Here is an 18,287-nt window from a genome sequence, read left to right as displayed (position 1 = left end):
TTCGGAGCTAAGAGTCTGTGGGCTAACTAGGTGCATGAGTTACCTTACATCGGCAGTGATGTCATAGACCTGGACACAATAGCCGAGCACTCGAAGAAATGACTACCAATATCAACAGCAAGTAATATACAATAGGAAGTCACATTGGACCTGGAGGAATATATCCTGCTCATATAGTCCCACCCAACACTGGACCACCAGGGACCAGGCGCTTAATATGCTACAAACCACCAGGTATAGGAGATATAAGGAAAACACACAAATATACAACAACATTTTTGCTTTTTATTTTCACATTTTTGCACTATACATGATGTAACATTAACGTCAAGGCGGAGAAGGCCTAAAACTATGGTCAGCACAACAAGATGTATCATGATATAGACACCAGTCAACCAGGAGTATAATTCAAAGATGTCATCTCCTGATATGAGCCACTCTGTGCACGGTTAGGGCATGGGCTAGATAAAATGGCCACTAAGTATTTATGTTATTGAGTTGAAACCAGAAGATCCGAAAAATTCACAGTCAAGTGCCAAGACCATGGCAGTAAGAAAGCGATGAAGCGATTCAAGTAGAATCTCGTCAAATAGCATGAAACAAAATTAAAAAATACTGTATAACGGTTTACCTGATATGTAAAACACAAAGGGGATATTTATTAAAGGCTTGACGATGCTTTTTTGGTGTAGAAAAAGTCACAAAAAGTCACAAATTATGGTGCATGCCACCTTTTTACGGTTTTACACTTTATCAATTTTTATACTTTTTCAGAAATTCACAATTTTTATACTTTTTCAAAAGTGTCAAGAAAAGTGGTTGGAGATGAGGCGAGGCCACTTATGGACCGACGGATTTAGTATAATTTACGCTAGAAATTGGCATTAATTATAGCACAAATCTACTTTTGCACATAGTGGATGTAGATTTTAATTTGTAGCAAATGAGTAGCCAAAATTAAGAAATTTGCTGTATTTTACTGCAACACATATTGGTTCTAGGCTGGTATATACAAAGCCAGTCCTCCATAGAGTCTGTACATATGACAGCCATCTTGTCTCCCTTGTAGACTAGTTGAGTCTTTGTTACACATCTGAAGTACGGATGTTTATGTTGCCTAGATCAAATAGAAGTGAGTCATCTCTTAACCGCTGGGGTTCAGACATGTGCCTGGATCGTACCCCAAGTTCACCCTCTGTAGAACCCCCCAATGTCACTTCTCCAACTGACTCTGTTTCACATTTAGGTACCGGAGTCCAGGGTTGCCATGATGATTTAATTGACGCTGCTTTTCCCAGGGACCTTTTGACATCACATGGTGGTAGAGAGTGGACGGAGGCCGTTGAAGGAGCTGGATTAGATGTACGGTTTAATGACATAGTACGGCCAAAAGGGTCCTGCGGAAAGAAGAGCAGATGGAGATCTGTCATTAGCGATGACCTACAGAAGAAGAACATAACCTACAGAATTGTTAAAAGTTCCCCGTTACACTGTGTAGCATTGTTCCTTACTAACTGGGTCAACCAAGTGTCCATGCGGGTGTTACACAAGGGTGTATGGAGTATAATGTCTATGTGTAATGCCTAAACAATGTGGAGGTACTTAGATAACAGTAATAGAGTAAGTCTACCGATTCTACACTGTCATTGAGAAGGCTTGGGATTATCAAATTTGTTATATTGTTGTGTGAACATTTAGTCAACCTCCTTAGAGACAAGTGCTATTATAGATCTAAGAGCCAAACTGAGTGCTGATTTCCAATTCTGAAACCAAGACCTACAAAGATGGATATCAGGCGTTGCAAGAGATAGTTAGCCATATGTATAGGTTGTATAGTACAGTGACATGCCAAAAGTCATGGGACAGCAGTATGTAAAGTGACTATGAAGTGGTGTTACCTCAGGTGATGGCTTAGGAATGCCCACACTTCTATAAGTTGTGAGAAGTTATCTTGTGAGTGAGGGTGAACACCGGCCAGCATGCTCATAACAAGGTGATGTATTTGAGTTTGAACGAGAAATGATGGTGGGTGCCAGATAGATGGGCATTCCTTTTTTTAAGATTGTATGGACATTTAACATTCCTTAGTCCACAGTGTCACATGTGTCGCAAAAAACATCATAAAAAGTATTGCCACCCACAGTGCACAGCACAGTGGTCGCCTACGGGTGCTTAATGATTGTGACCAGCAGCGCCTGGCTAGTATTGTCTGTACGAACAGACAAGCGACTCACATCCACTTGGAATCCCCACTGGTCTGCTGATTGTCCACCCTGTGGTTGGCCATACATCATCGGAGTTGGAGCCGGAAATGTAATAGCCAGTTTTGCTCCCATTGAAATCAATAGGGGCTAAGCCACCAATTAGACTTCTGGCTCCAACCCCGAAGACAATGTTCAACCTGCTGTCAGCTGATCACCAGGGATCTTAAGTGGTGGATCTTTGCCTATCAACTATTGATGACCTATCCCAAGCATAAGCCATCAATAGTAAAAGCTCAAAAAATCCCTTTTCAAGGAACACAGAAATAATTAAAAAAAAACTGTTAATTACTCAGGCCACCTTTATCTGATACTCCATTTTGTTCATAGATCAGAAAGCATTTGGTGCAACAAAACCACCAATAGAAACATTTGGAAAAGGGCAAATACCTTTTTTCATATGACTGCATACTCCAATTTATCATTTTATATCCATCACTAACAATACTGGGAAATACGGCAGAAGATATGCATACAATGCTATATCCAGACCATTCTAACTTGAGCTAATACCACATTGGAAAGGGATATGTCGAAACCTTCCATAAACAGCCAGGCTGTGCCACCCAATTACAGGGCAGATTTATGGCCATTTCATACGATGACTAGATTTTAATCTTCCTCACATTCCAAGGAGAGAACTGCGAAATGTTGTTTTCCTACACGGAGAAGTGGCTAAATATAGTCTCTTGTGAAATCCCAGTCTTATTTATAAGTGTGAAGGAAGAGAGTCGAAGGACCTTACATATCCATGAAAGAAAAAGTTTAGAAATCAACTTGATATTAAAATTTGTAATGTTTTTTATGTATTTGTCATATTAGAGTCATAAATATACAACATTCTGTATCTATACATAGCAGATGACCCTATTTAGTAGAATGGCCAGTGGTCTCTGTATTGTGGGCCTAATATGGATGCTATAATGCATCTGAAACTAACCACAATTGGTGACATTGGGTGACAATCTAGTGTGCAAGGTGGAAGCCCAACAATTCCTCTGAAGTCTTCCATCATCGCAACAAGCATGTTGGATTTTAACATGTTTGATCCTATGTTTATTGGGGAATGGGCAGCTGATGGGAAAAGGAGTCTGGTAATATGAAAATAAAGATGCCAACTTAGCTGATTTTATCTGACATATCGAAAAAAAACTGGGGGAAAGAGACATATACAAGCCAACGTACTCATCATATTGATCCATTCTGGCCATTTGCTCCCTGATTTCTTTCCATTGGACGCCATTTTCGTCTACAGAAATCTTCCTCAATAGATGTATTTCTGCTTTGCACAGTGGTCTATAAACTCTTGAGCACCTTTACTCCCAGCCATTGCTGCCACTTAAAGCTTACTGATGTCAGGATTCCCTGCCTATTCTTTTGGGTTCTCCAGTGTACTGCATCATGATCCTCCCGGACCCTTCGCTAATACGCCTACCCATTCGTCCTCTCCCTGGTACTGCATACCCAGGTTCTACCTCACTTCTGTTACCTGACCCTTGCCTCTTCTCACTCTGCTCACGTCTACTCTGTGGTACCACACACCTGATATCTGTTACCGACCACTGGCCTATTCCTATCTGTCTCCGTCCTACCCTTCCTGGTAGGTTTGTACCAACGTTTCCTGCTAGCGTTGCTCATTGGAACCCTACCACCATCTACTCCCATTGTGTCTCTTTACACTCCTCCTAGACATTTTTAGGTAGATTTTGTCTTTTGCACTAATTTTGAAACGTAGGTGAGAGATAATTTATAAAATTTAAGGGGGCTGTCCGGTTACTGGACAACTTCCCTCCGATAGGACTGGATATAATAAAATAAGAAACTGTTACTTACCCCTTCGCCGCCGGTGGGATCCAGCTCTGCAGACCCTCTTTGGTCCCAGAGTTTGATGTAACGGCTGACATTATCATGTGACTGCTGCAGCCAATCAGAGGCTGCAGGGTCATGTTCCTGAACTCCTGGCATCATGGTGCCCAGGATGTGAACAAGCGGTGATGCTGCAGCTTCTGATAGGCTACATCCAGCCCTACTGAAGGGATGTTGTCTGTTATTCTGCCAACCCCTTTAAGTAACTTGTTAATTTCTGTAAGTGCCAGAGATGCTCTTTGCAGCTTGCTACCATATAGAAGGACTGTGAGCTCAATGATGAATACAGTAAATGACTATAGTAGACCTGTACATACCCGACAGCGGGTCCTTAACGTCTGAATGGCAGCATTGATTGCTTTTATCCAACTGAGCATCTCCGGAGGACTGTCAGTCTGTGGAGATCAAGAACATGGGGTAGAAATTAATTGTCTTCACTCAACAAAATCAGATAGAAAACCTGGGAATCACCATCATGTTCTGGGTCACCTCCATTATATTGCTGCACCAGCTGCTTACTGTATGTATGTTAGTATACTTGCCAAAGAGTAACAGGAACAGACAACATATAGAGAGTGTCATTCACCTGAGGCCATAAAAGTGGTCCCCCCCTCCCTTGGCCTATAGGAGGCTCTCGGAGGCTCCTTGTGTGTAGTGACCTCTTCTTCCGCTTGTGTAGAACTTGTTGACCACTAGACGCCTCTACGACGCAGAGAAGAGATTTCACCCCGTTACCAGAGTCTGAGAGGGGCGCATTATTGGGATGTGAGAAGCTGGATGGTCGTATCGATGAATTGTCCAAATCCAGGTTTAGATTGGGCCCTGATGATGACCGTGTTTATGTCCTGAGACTTAGGGGTAAGCACCTCAATCCTGGCATTGCTGGACAGTCAGTCACCTCAAGTAGTGGTATGAAGGACAATGACAACTCAGCGATATGTTCAGGACATCCTGCAACCACATGTGTCACAGGAATGTCCCCACAACATTGTCACACTTCTGTGGCCGCCGGTCGCCAGATTTATCGCTAATTGAACATGTATCATGCAACTTCGACAGCCGATGAGTTTGCACGATCTAGAGGCCAGGTTACAGCAAATGTAAAGCGATATGATGCAGAATACCATACAGACCCTGAATGCCTCCATGCCCGCCTGTATCGCATCTTGAATCCAAGCTAGAAACAACCCAACAAGGTACTAGAGCTTCGATGCCCGCCCGCATCACACCTTGTATCCAAGCTAGAGGCGGTACAATGGTACTAGAGCCTCTATAACCACCCGTATCACATCTTGTATCCAGGCTAGTGGTGGCCCAACAGGGTACTACAGCCTCCATGCCTGACTGTATCACATCTTGTATACAAGCTAGAGGCGGTACAACAGGGTACTAGAGCCTCCATACCTGCCCGTATCACATCTTGTATCCAAGCTAGAGGCGGTCCAACAGGGTACTAGAGCCTCCATGCCTGACTGTATCACATCTTGTATGCAAGCTAGAGGCGGTACAACAGGGTACTAGAGCCTCCATGCCTGCCCGTATCACATCTTGTATCCAAGCCAGAGGTGGTACAACAGGGTACTAGAGTCTCCATGCCCCCCTGTATCACAGCTTGTATCCAATACATGGCCATGCCAAGTTGAATGCCAGCCATTATTTCTTTGCTTCCTGTCTCATAAAAGGGAAATGCAGAGTGGAGGATCCCCTTTATCACATCCATATAAGAGGACAAATGTGGACTTGGGTTGTCTTCTTGAGATAACCTCTTTTAACAGAAAGAGGAAGAGCACGAGGGGAGAGAAAGCATAGGCTATCCATTGCAATAAAGCCCTGGTGACCCGATGATCAAAAACTGCTGGACCTAGTTATAACATGAGGTCAGGAGCATAACTAGCAGCTACTAAATATTGTTCATGATTAATTTTATGCTTCTAATCGCGAACTACCATCTTAGCAGGCCGTCTATCCATCCAACAAGGTCAGAGGAACAAACCAGAAGAAAGTCAATCATCCATGAAGAAGGCATTTGTGAAGCAGGACTGATGTCATTCTGATCTACAGAAAGGTCTCCTTACAGCCATCACATTCTGTCATCACGGTCTTCCTGAAGTTCCCCAAAATAGACAAGTAATGTGTCAAAATGTAGCTGGATAATCCAGGTTTCCATTGAAGATTTCACTTTTGGGAATAGCATTTCGTCCAATGCAATCTGAGGTGCGGCCAACATAAATGGCCACTGTTACTTCTGAAAACTCCTCTGCTGGCGGAGTTTAATGTGATAGTTATTTCTGGACATCTTACTGAAGTTTAGAATTTCTTGGAATCTGAGAGGTCTAGGATCCCACAGGTTAGAAGTAATGATATTAGTAGGGTCTACCAGGAGTAACTAGGAAACATGGGCCCCAGAGCGGACTATCGAAAGCCTCAGCACCTTTTTGAATTTTGGGACCCCTTTAAAATGTTGCTACAGGCTTTACTCTTCAGTGCAGGCCCCATGGTAAAAAAAAACCTACTTGAAGGCTCATTAAATTGAATATATACTGTACACCAATCTGCCATAACATCAAAAGGTGAAATGGATGACATAATTTAGTGACCTGTCAGGGCATGAGATATATTAGTCAGTTCTTGAAGTTGATGTGTTGGAAGCAGGAAAATGAACAAGTTCACTCATTGTCAAAAAACTGAAGCCCCTAGGAGAGGGCTCCCCAACTTTAACCTGGAGTGTTGCGTCTTCTCCACTGCCAGCTTTTTAGTCCTATTCTCCCCTTGTGTGTGTGGCTGAGCATTATCCTGCTGCCTCTTGGAAGCCGCCATGAGAGGAACACATGTGGCTGCAGGATGTCCTGAACATATTGCTGAGCTGTCATTGTCCCTTACACCGCTACTAAGGGTGACCGACTGTCGTATGTGATGGCCCCCAGACCATCACACCAGCAGGGGGCAGTGTGCCGCTCCACAGCAAAGGCAGGATTGAGGCGCTCAACCCTAGGTCTCCAGACACGAACATCAGTAGTCGTCAGTGCTCAAACTAAACTTGGAGTCATCGCTGAAGACGACCCAGTTCCACTCTGTAGCATCCAGTTTCATCGTTCATGACATCACTGCAAACAGAGGTGATGATGAGTGTCAAAGGCAGTGCATGTAATTGACGTCGTGATACCAAATGTCCTTCAGCCAAGTGCCAGGAAATGGTTCCGACAGGCACAGGGGTGTAAAGATGGTGCCACCCATCTCTGGATGGTGGACAACGTTACAGTTGGAGCTGCTGGTGCTTGTCGGACGATTCGACGCTCCTCTCTATTGGTGGCCTGTCGAGGGTATCCTGACCCCGGTCACCTTGTGTGTCTTCATGCATACACTGGTCCCAACACCTCCTAACAGTCTGGTCAGATGCTCCTCTCTACTGGTGGTCTGTAGGGGGTGTCCTGAGCCCGGTCACCTTGTGTGTCTTCATGCATCCACTGGTCCCAATACCTCCTAACAGTCTGGTCAGATGCTCCTCCCTACTGGTGGTCTGTAGGGGGCATCCTGAGCCCGGTCACTTTGTGTGTCTTCATGCATCCACTGGTCCCAACACCTCCTAACAGTCTGGTCAGACGCTCCTCTCTACTGGTGGTCTGTAGGGGGCATCCTGAGCCCGGTCACCTTGTGTCCCCTCACACATCCACTGGTCCCAGCACCTCCTAACAGACTGGTCAGACGCTCCTCTCTACTGGTGGTCTGTTGGGGCGTCCTGAGCCTGGTCACCTTGTATGCCCCCATCCACTGGTCCCAACACCTCTGAACAGTCTGGTCAGACGCTCCTCTCTACTGGTGGTCTGTAGGGGGTGTCCTGAGCCTGGTCACCTTGTCTGCCCTCACACATCCACTGGTCCCAATACCTCCTCACAGTCTGGTCAGACGATCCTCTCTACTGGTGGTCTGTTGGGGGGTCCTGAGCCCAGTCACCTTGTGTGCCCTCACACATCCACTGGTCCCAATACCTCCTCACAGTCTGGTCAGACGATCCTCTCTACTGGTGGTCTGTAGGGGGTGTCCTGAGCCCGGTCACCTTGTATGCCCCCATCCACTGGTCCCAACACCTCTGAACAGTCTGGTCAGAATGGCCGGTGGGGGACAATTCATCGATACGACCATCCAGCTTCTCACATCCCAGTAATGCGCCCCTCTCAGACTCTCTCAGAGAGCCCTTTATAAGCCAAGGGAGGAACCATTTTTAGGGCCTCCGGTGACAAGACCGTTCATCTAATCACCACAACTCTGATCATCTGTATATCTGCCTGAGATGTAATTGCATGGAGAGTTTTACAGCAAAATGACAACTTCTTCTAGGGGACCGGATTTTTTTTGAAAAAGTGTATGAGGGACTTTTCACATGGATGTAGTTTCCCACATTCTGCACTGCAAGTCACAGTAAATTATGCAGGGTATTCTTACAGGATACTAACAATAAGCTTGTGCCTTCTGTCTACATCTACCATTGACTGTATATCTTCTTGAGGGCACCATGTCAATGAAGGGTCAATATTACAATAGATGTTAATATTCTAGTGCCGGTTGTTCCCAGAGGCTCCACATAGTCAATGATTATGAATGAAGAAGAAAAACCATTTACCTGGATGTAGAATGTTCTGGGGGGCGTAATAACTTCAAACAAATTGTCCCTCATCAGCAAATCCCTGCAATCATACCAATATAATAGGTCAGTAATAGTCGATTTAAAATACATTAGCTGATGCTGCATCAATGCTACACAAAGTAGCACACGCACCCTCAACACGCAGGTAACATATAACTCATGTATAGTCTTACTTGTGAGTTTACCCAGGGCCACCAGCAGGGCGGTACAAGTGGTACAACCTTCATGGGTACTGCAAATAAGGGGCCTGCTGAGTTGCCCGCCACCATATAATTAAATAAACATGATATGACTGCAACAGCCACCACTAGGGGGAGCTTACTCAAGACAAATTTATGAGGCCTCAGTCATACCGCCGCTGAGCTGCTCAGTTATAGGAGCAGAATGATGCTGGATCATTACATGCTGGACCCCAGTGACACCCGAATGACCTCATTGACTATAACAAGTCTGTTTGGGTTTCTAAGGGAAGCCATATATTATGGGGGGGAAATGCAATGATGGCTATTATTGGGGGGCATTCTGATGATGTTGTGTTCTCTAATTGGAGAGATGAGTATAATGACATTATTTATCTGTATGGCAGCATTTTTTGTATGCCCTCTATATAGCACCATTACCTATGTGTACTGTATGGCAGCATTATTTGCACTGTATGATAGCAAAATTCGTGTGTACTATATGGCAGCATTTTTATGTGTAGGGTATGGTTGCATTTTTTATACGTACTGAATAACATAATTTATTTGTACTGAATGGCAGCATTATTTGTGTACTATATGGCAGGTTTATTTGTACTGTGTAGTATCAATGTTATATGTACTGTATTTCAGCAATATGTGTACTTTATGATAACGTTTTTATGTGTACTGTATAGCAGCATCATTTTTGTGTACTGTATTTCAGCATTATTTGTGTATGTATGATGGTGTTTTTTATGTGTATTATATAGCAGTATTATTTATGTGTATTGTATTTCAGCATTATTTATGTGTACTATATAGCAGCATTATTTATATGTACTGTATGATGGCATTTTTTATGTGTACTATATAGCAGCATTATGTATGTCTACTGTATTTCTGTGTTATTTATGTGTACTGTATGATGGATTTTTTATGTGTACTATATGGCAGCATTATTTATGTGGACTGTATTTCAGCATTATTTATGTGTACTGTATGATGTTTTTTTATGTGTACTATATAGCAACATTATTTATGTGTACTGTATGACGTTGCTTTTTATGTGTACTGTATAGCAGCGTTATTTATGTGTACTGTATTTCAGCATTATTTATGTGTACTATATAGCAGCATTATTTATGTGTACAGTATTTCAGCATTATTTATGTGTACTGTATGATGGTGCTTTTTATGTGTACTATATAGCAGTGTTATTTATGTGTATTGTATGGCAGTATTATCTGTACTGTATGGTAGCATTTTTTCTATGCACTGTATGGTAGCACTATTTATGCATCTTCTATGGCAGCATTTATATTTGTACTGTATGGTAGTACTTTTTATGTGTATTACATGGTAACATGATTTATTTGTATTGTGTGACAGCATTTTTATGTGGTAGCATTTAATAATGAGAGCACTGACTGTCTATGTATCTACTTGTAGGCCTGCACACGCTGCAGATACATAACCATAACCTACAGATTGATACAATTCCACTTGGTATGGCATCTTGAGTCTGTAGTGTAGGCACAAGCCTATATAGATACTATAGTGTGACTATAGAGTACAACTGGCTCTATTCTCTCTGTGCAGGAATATTCTCCGCACCAGTCTCCATCCATGTGCTCTGCTAGACGTGACCTCATGAAGATGGGAAGCAATTATGATGTTCCAGTAATTAGGTTTACCAGCTGATACCTGATGGCTGTCCAGATGTTGGGTTGAGTGGCTGTATGTGCCATGTACACATTTCCACCACCCACATCCACACCTCATGTCAGGCTGGTAGCGACGGGGCAGACACAGCTTCGCTGTCTGCTGGGTGAAGTGGCTTTCTATGCTGCACAATTTGCATCATTACTCTGTAGAGATCTTGAGGAAGTCACATACAAAGGCCGTAATATGAGCACATCCAATCACCCGATCCGCCCAACGCCTTCATGTTCCCTGGGCATCTGTATATATGGCTTCTGGTTACGGCTACTGTTCCCTCCAACCGGTGATAAAAAGTGCCACTTGTCACAGAGTTTAAAATGGGAACATTGTATAATGAAAAGTTCTGCAACTTTCTATTAAACTTTTTCTTCCAACATTTCACCAATTTCCAAATCTGTGCTTGTGGTCAGTGAATGGGAACTTTGTTGTCAACAACCAGAGGATGAAAATCTTTTTGGACATCAAACTTCTCACAGCTGACAGTTTGCTATACTTATATTAAGTCTAGACAATTGTCTGTGAACTAAATAAATCAACAGCACAAAACTCTCTCCTGTCCTGATGGTTTGTTACAATGTATCGGTGCACAAAAAAGTTTTTCTTTTACTATTTTTATGTGGTTTTTGTTTACTATTTTTATACATTTTATATGTCCTTGTAGGGGACTTGAACTTGCGATGCTATGATCGTTCTGGTAAAACACTGAAGTACTTCTATTTGCAAGGCATTATCATTTATCATAGTGATCACAGGCAATGGCAGAATCGGATACTATTGACTAGTGTCTAGTCGCCATGCAACCCAACGGGCCTCCTCAGTTACAGAGGCCCAATAACATCACAGAGGGAACGCCCTCCCTCTGTGAACCTTTTACATGTCACAACCAACATTGATTACAGCATGTAAAGGGTTAACAATGGGGATCAACATTCTCACCTATCCCGGGCAGGGGTTAAAGGGGTTCTCGCTGCTGGGATTCTGACCACTGGCACCCCCAGCAATTTAAAGAAATGTGTTCTCAAATACCCTTAAGAATCGAGTGACCTCCTCTCCATTCACTTTTGTGGGACGAACGGAAATTGCTGAGCCCGTCGATCTGCACTTGTCCTATAGAACTGAATGGAGTCCTGGTCACACAAGCGCACTGTTGCTCAATTCACAGGGGCAGTTGAGCGTAAAGCCTAGTTTACACGCAACGATTATCGCTCAAAATTTGTTCAAAGGATGGCTTTTGAGCGATAATCGTTGCGTGTAAACACTTCCATCTTTCAGTCTTCGGCTGAACGATGATTTTTAGGTGAGCATAAAATCCATTGTTCAGCCGGAGAGAGATAGCAGGGACTACACGCTGTGTTCTCCACGGGAGCAGCTGATTACATTGTACTCAGCTGACAGCCCGCAGCAGCCCATGTGAAGACAATACAGTGCAAAGTCCAGGTAACAAGGGTTTTGTGAGAAAATACATTGATTGCCTATTTTCATTTTTTTGAAGTTTGTCCTTATATTCAGTATAGGAAAAAAAACTCCTCCTCTTACCTGGAAACTGTCAGCTGTAGACAGATTTGTCGTCTCTATATACTAGTTTTAAGGCATTTTGTTGCCCCTGTTATGACACTATGAAGACATTCAATAAAAAAAAATGTGTTGTTGTGTCACTGAATCCACGTATTCCTGGATATTCACATAAACAACAGGCCTGCTTACTGATGGTTTCCAAGTTTTTATTTAGCAGAAATAAAAACAAAAAACATACTAAAAAAGTGTTGTTGGACAGTTTAGTAGAAATTTAGCTACATTTCCCATGTGCTGCCTATAAAGTTTTACAAAAAACGGACATATTAAAAGATCATTTTGCGTATTTGGAACCGTAATAATTAATAGAATATTTCCTGTGAACGTTCAGGAATAAATCATGAAAACCTTTTATTTTGTAAAAGCTAGAGAAGGAAAAGTTTAGTGATCTCTATAGGTAATTTGCAAAATCTGCCACCAGGGGGAGCTGACTTTCTAGAGCACGAAGTGATTTATTTTAACTATTAAGCTACCACAGTGGTCCAACAGAATAAATGGGAGTTGTATGCGATCTTAAGAATGACAGTTAAAATAAAATCAGTAGTGCTACAAAAAAAAGATTGACGTGTCGCCCCGGCCTAAAATATCACATAACAGACCTTGTTTCTGTGGATTAAAGTATATCGGCAGGATATAAAGTGAGATGTGTCATCTATAAAATGAGGGTAAAGCCTTAGGGCTCTTTCACACGAGCATAGCGATTTTCGGTTAGCCGTGTCACGGCCACAGCACGACTGAAAACCGCGTGAACGGGTGCACAAATCTTCCATTTGTGCGCCTGTTCAGACAGCCCGGGTCCGGCGCATATACGCCAAGCATGGTTTACCATTGGGCGGGTGGAGACAGTTTAGCTCTGCTAAACTGCCTCCCCATTTCCGTCCCCTCACCACCTCTCAACAAGGGAAGAGGGTGGGACGGGGCGGGAGCTACTGTGCTAATCTCCCGCACCCTCTCCACCCCTTGTTGGCTGCCAGCAATGGGAGGGGGCAGGAGGAGGGCGGGAGCTTAGCAACTAGCTCCTGTCCCGCCCCCTCCCATTGCAAACAGCCGGCAAGGGGCAGAGAGAAGGAGTGAAGGGGGTGAGAGTTTAGCAGTCACGCTGCTAAACTCCTTCCTACCTCCCTTCTCCGGCAGCTCCCATTGGCTCCCATAGGAGTCTATGGGAGCCGCCGCCGTTTTCCGTCCGAAGATAGTTCCTGAACCATCTTTCCTGGCTGATGTAAAAGCGCCGGACCAAAATGCACTATCTTGGCAGGCTGGGCGCTTTTACGCCGTAGGAATACGCCCATGTGAACTGATGCATTGTAAACCAATGCATCAGATAGGCAGCATGTATTAGCCGGCCGTGAAAGCGCGGCCGATATATGCTCGTGTGAATGAAGCCTTATTTACACAAGTGTATATAGCCACGTCAAAAAATCACGACCATCTGAAGCATTGGATACCAATGTATTCATTCAGATTAGCCATTTTGAGGCGATTTTATACGGTGCGTGAAAAGATAGGTATTGTCCTATCTTTTGACCAGTTACACTGGAGTCTCCCATAGGCTTCTATGGGAGCTAAAAAAAGGGAGGGGGGGGGAGTTTAATAGCAAATGGATGGGTCCACCACTTAGGACTCACCAGTGACCCACTGTCTACTGGGCTGCTGCACTGGGGCACACGGCTGATTTTTTATTTTGACAGTGTAAGCCGAGGTGGCTACTGAAATGAATGGGGGCTTGGACAGCAATACCAAGCTTGGCCACTGTAGTGGGAATAGAGCTGTCTGCTTCCAGCAGAAATTTGCTCCGTACCCAAGTGCCATGACGTATTCTCTATTACACAGGAAAACCCTATCAAGAGAAAGGGGCATGGTTAGCTGGGCTGCTCAAGAATCAGTGTGACTCTTCTCAGCCAGATGACTCTTCTCTACTGATTTGCTTTTGGTGCAAGATAAATTTGAAACCGAATTGCGGAGGCACGTGCACTAATCAAAAAAAGAGAGGGCATTGATTGATGCTGCCTCACCTTCTGCCAGCCAGGGAAGTCAGTTTTGGGGGTGGCATGGTGGTGACAGGTTCCCTTTAAATACCCATGATGTCCTGCCATTCACACAATCCATATTTTATATTTAAAAAATGTAGGCATAATAATAAATATCACCAGCAGATAACCTGCCTGCTGATGGTTTCCACATAGTAATATATTTTCATCAACAAGTAAAAAAAGTTACGGGATTCTATATTGGTATTTGATGACTATACACATATAATAATCACAAGCTGACATGACCGTGAACCGAAAAAATGTGATATGTAAAAATATTTAATTTCTGCCCAGTGTGCAGATATATAAGGCTGCGAGAGATACTAGGACTGATAATGGGGTCACAGTTCGGACGTGAGGTGTGGCCGGTCAGAAGGTCTAGCACATTGCTGGTGGTTTGGAGTGCGAGTGGTACAGAAAGGTGAGGAAATTCAGCTAGAGACATCCTGTGTGCTGCGGTTTCCTCTGGTGTCAGCTCTCTGCAGGGGTTCGTCACACTCTCATCTTAATGAATCTTTCGACTTTAGTTAATATCTACCATGTGCAACTAGAGATAAGCATGCAAAGTGCACACCAAGGCATAATGTGAAAACCCTGGACCCCATACGATATCTGTACCACGGCCCTCACCTACCATGTGCTTCTTATAATAATGGCATCTTCTTGTGTGACTTTGGGTCCCCTGAGGCTGTAGGACCTGGGCGAAATTGCTATTACTACACTTTCTATTGCTACACCCTTGTAGCAAATGTAGGGTACCAAGAAGTAGCGGACAGATAAAGTATGACTGCAGGATCAGACTACGCAGGTTTGTTTGTAGTCTGTCACCATGGAGACACAGAGGTAGTGCTTTCAACATTGTAGTGGCTTGGTACTGCAGGCACAGCTCCCACTGAATTCAATGGGCGCTGTGCTTGTAGTACCAAAGCGGGCCACTGCAATACAGACAGCACTATCTGCTTCCTGCACTGTCCGTACTGATAGCGGGCCTGGTGATCAGTTGATCGTCGGGGATCCCGAGGATAAGTCATCAATAGTAAAAGGCCTGGAGAACCCCTTTACTACAACAGGTATTTTTTTCTTTGCTTTTGTCCTATTTCGTATTGCAGTAATTAAAATAGCAATATTTACACCAGGAGGCGACTGATTTTCCTCATTCTCCCCCTTTAGTGCTAAAGCATGTAAAACAACAAGGTTTGGGAAAAGCGCTGGGGATCTGCCTGCAATGAAGACTAGGCAAGCTTCACTTTTAGATACCATAGGCTCCACCTTAGGGCTGATACTAGGATTATCAGATATCCATTACTTACCCAGACTTAACAAGACATTCGTGAGTCTTCAAAATATCCCTAAGAAGTATACAGCGCAGAGGTTCCCGATCCTTAGAAGAAGAAAGAGAAGGAGAAATCATCACTATAGTGGGTGTTGGAGTATAGGTATCTATGAGGGGGTACCCAAAAGAAATCGGAATCTCCTCCTGTTGAGCGGCGTAATTAGTAGAGGCTTCTGTGGCTTAGTGAGTGTCTGTGCAACCTTCTGAGGCGGAGTACCAGCCAACACTGTTGGGGAAGGTCGCATTCGGCTCCAGTTATCACGATGGAAGAACTAGTGACTTGTTTGGCCATGCAGAGCTGAGTGTTAAAAAAAAAGGCATGACACCCTTGCACGCCCTCCATTTTCACCCGATCTCGCTCTGTGCAACTTTTTTATGACTGCTTGAAGTAGGGGAAAAGGAAACAGAAGTTCACGGCTGCACGGCCATCATAAAATAGGTGAAAAACTGAACAACTTGTTGAAAAAAAGAGAAAGCACTGAAGCCGAATGCAACCTTTTCCAACGACCACGACTGGTACTCCGCCTTAGAAGGGTTCAACAGACATTCACCTAGTATCGGCCCAGAGGCAGCCCCAATGGTTATTATGAGGTCATGGAGAGCTCATGCTATCCTCAAACCCCTTCCTGATGGGTGCTAGGAAAATAAAACATTGAATGCGGTTGGCTGAGGGGTCCCACCACCTTTTAGCTTCATGTGATTCCTTGGACCATTTGACCGTAACGTTGAAGTGTCAAGTTTTCTCATCCAGGCGGAAGCAGGAATTAGGCTACATTCTCACGGATGGGTGCGATATATTGCCAACCTGCGTTTTTCACGCAGACGAAAGGCATTTTTCGTTCAAAAAAGCCTCGCATCACTTCTGTGAAATTGTGATCCTCAGGTGTGTTTTACATGCATCAGGCAATCGCAAGTGTTTCCTATTGATTTCAACATCACATAGCGTGCAAGTGCCATGCAATGTCTTATAAGGGTCAGGAATGCCATCTTTTCTCCTTAAGGAGAGCATGAGAGTATGGAGACTTATAAGGCTTTTCACCCGCCTCTGGGTAATATGCAAATAAAGGAGATGGAACAATACCTCTGCAGCGCCACCTCTTAGAAGGCAGCATTCCTGCACACGGATGAGGAGCAAATACCCCCAAACAGCTGTCTGTGTATGGATTCTGGCTTGGTTTTCAATTCCCAGTCATTATTACAAAGCTTGTATAAAGAGTCTAACATGGACTGGCAATAGGTGGCGCTGCAGAGGTATTGTTCCATCTCGTATATCTGCCTGTCTTATAAGGTTGCATTGAAAACAATGGGCGTCTCGTTCTGCAAGAATACCGAAAGATCACTGGAAGGGGGGAAAAAAATGTTCATGTGAATTAATCCATTCAAAAGAATGGAGTTCATATTCGCGAGATTCTCGCCCGTGTGAATAAGCCCTTACCGTTTCACATTTGTAGTAGCTTAGATTAAAACTGCTCAATACAAAAAATCTTCTTTTCCAGTTTTTCCTCTGCAAAATAAAAAAACACAACACAGATTAGTAAATTTTTTCTAATTCTCTCTACTGATTCGCAGCTTTCATTTGACCTCAACTGTATAAGAAATGAAAGCTGCGCTGTGATTGGCTGCACCGGGCAACAAAGACGTATTTTCTCTTAGACAGCGTCCATAATAGTGTGGTGCTGGGATTGGAGGTGGGCTACTTTCCTGTATGCTGAGCTACATATACAGACGAGGCATGACCATACCCTATATAGGTCACAGTTCTATATGGCACAGTGACACCTCTCCATGTATTTCCAGCACACCTCGGCCACAGGGCAGCACATCTCTCATTTTTTCCTTTCTCAGTATCGGCTTTGTATCTCATTCAGCCCAATAACCACGAAAACCAAAGACAGGAAAGTAGGCGGAAAGATTTGACATTCGGCGCGCCCTTCCAGAAGCCACAACTGACACTCGTCCCCGACTCTGATGTCTTACTATGAAACATGTATGTCTCGTATCTACACCCTCGCAGCCTACAGTACGTTTATGAAGAGTCTGCCTGTTGCAATGTAGGATGCCACAATAAATATGGCACTCCTTGCCATTGTGTGGTTTCTCCCATCTGGGATGGTCATGGAAGCTTCAGCACACCGGAACGTATATGGAACGTTGTACTGGTCCTAGTAGTGCAATGCAGATAGGAGCCTATGAAGATGCCATAAGGCACTCGTGTCAAACTCAAAGCCTATGGGCCAAATTTGACCCGCCATGTCATTTTATGTGCCCCGGATACAGAAGAGCCTGGAGGGTCCTGAGCTGTGCCAGGAAGACCATCTGGCGCACTTTGGACTCGGTTGTGGCCTGCTGCTTCGCACCAGGATCATGGCCACCATCTTAGTCCTGTACTACGACATCTGGCACATGTAGACTGAGCACTATGGCTGTTACTGTAGCCCTGGAGGCTTTGTTGTGCCCCCCTATCTGCTTTTCTCACTGGGCCCATCCTGCAGTACAGCGCTGCTTGCCCGGGCTCAGACCGTGAACCAGCTTGTACATCCCGGCTGGTCCTCGCTACCATCCTGCAGAGGACAGACTGTTCCAGCCCACCTGTCCACATCCCACCACACAGATCATTGTGTCATACTGTTTTTAGTAAGGACTCTGCCCTAAGGACTTTTTTGGGAGCCTTGTGCCCTA

General features: G+C 44.1%; 1 protein-coding gene across 1 annotated transcript in view; it reads right to left on the bottom strand.

Annotated features, from left to right (window-relative positions):
• Positions 1 to 265: 265 nt before the first annotated feature.
• Positions 266 to 18,287, bottom strand: part of PLEKHA2 (pleckstrin homology domain containing A2) — a 61,967-nt gene continuing 43,945 nt past the window's right edge. Inside the window, exons 8-12 of the mRNA XM_066593377.1 lie at positions 17,044 to 17,112; positions 15,586 to 15,656; positions 8,746 to 8,809; positions 4,445 to 4,522; positions 266 to 1,397 (exon numbers count right to left, since the gene is read on the bottom strand). Of these exons, the coding sequence (XP_066449474.1) occupies positions 1,086 to 1,397; positions 4,445 to 4,522; positions 8,746 to 8,809; positions 15,586 to 15,656; positions 17,044 to 17,112 (594 nt within the window). The 3' untranslated portion in view covers positions 266 to 1,085. The remainder of the gene's footprint in view (positions 1,398 to 4,444; positions 4,523 to 8,745; positions 8,810 to 15,585; positions 15,657 to 17,043; positions 17,113 to 18,287) is intronic.

The sequence above is a fragment of the Eleutherodactylus coqui genome, chromosome 2 (genome assembly GCF_035609145.1).
Source record: "Eleutherodactylus coqui strain aEleCoq1 chromosome 2, aEleCoq1.hap1, whole genome shotgun sequence".
Taxonomy (NCBI): domain Eukaryota; kingdom Metazoa; phylum Chordata; class Amphibia; order Anura; family Eleutherodactylidae; genus Eleutherodactylus; species Eleutherodactylus coqui.
This window is presented reverse-complemented; position numbering and strand designations above follow the sequence as displayed.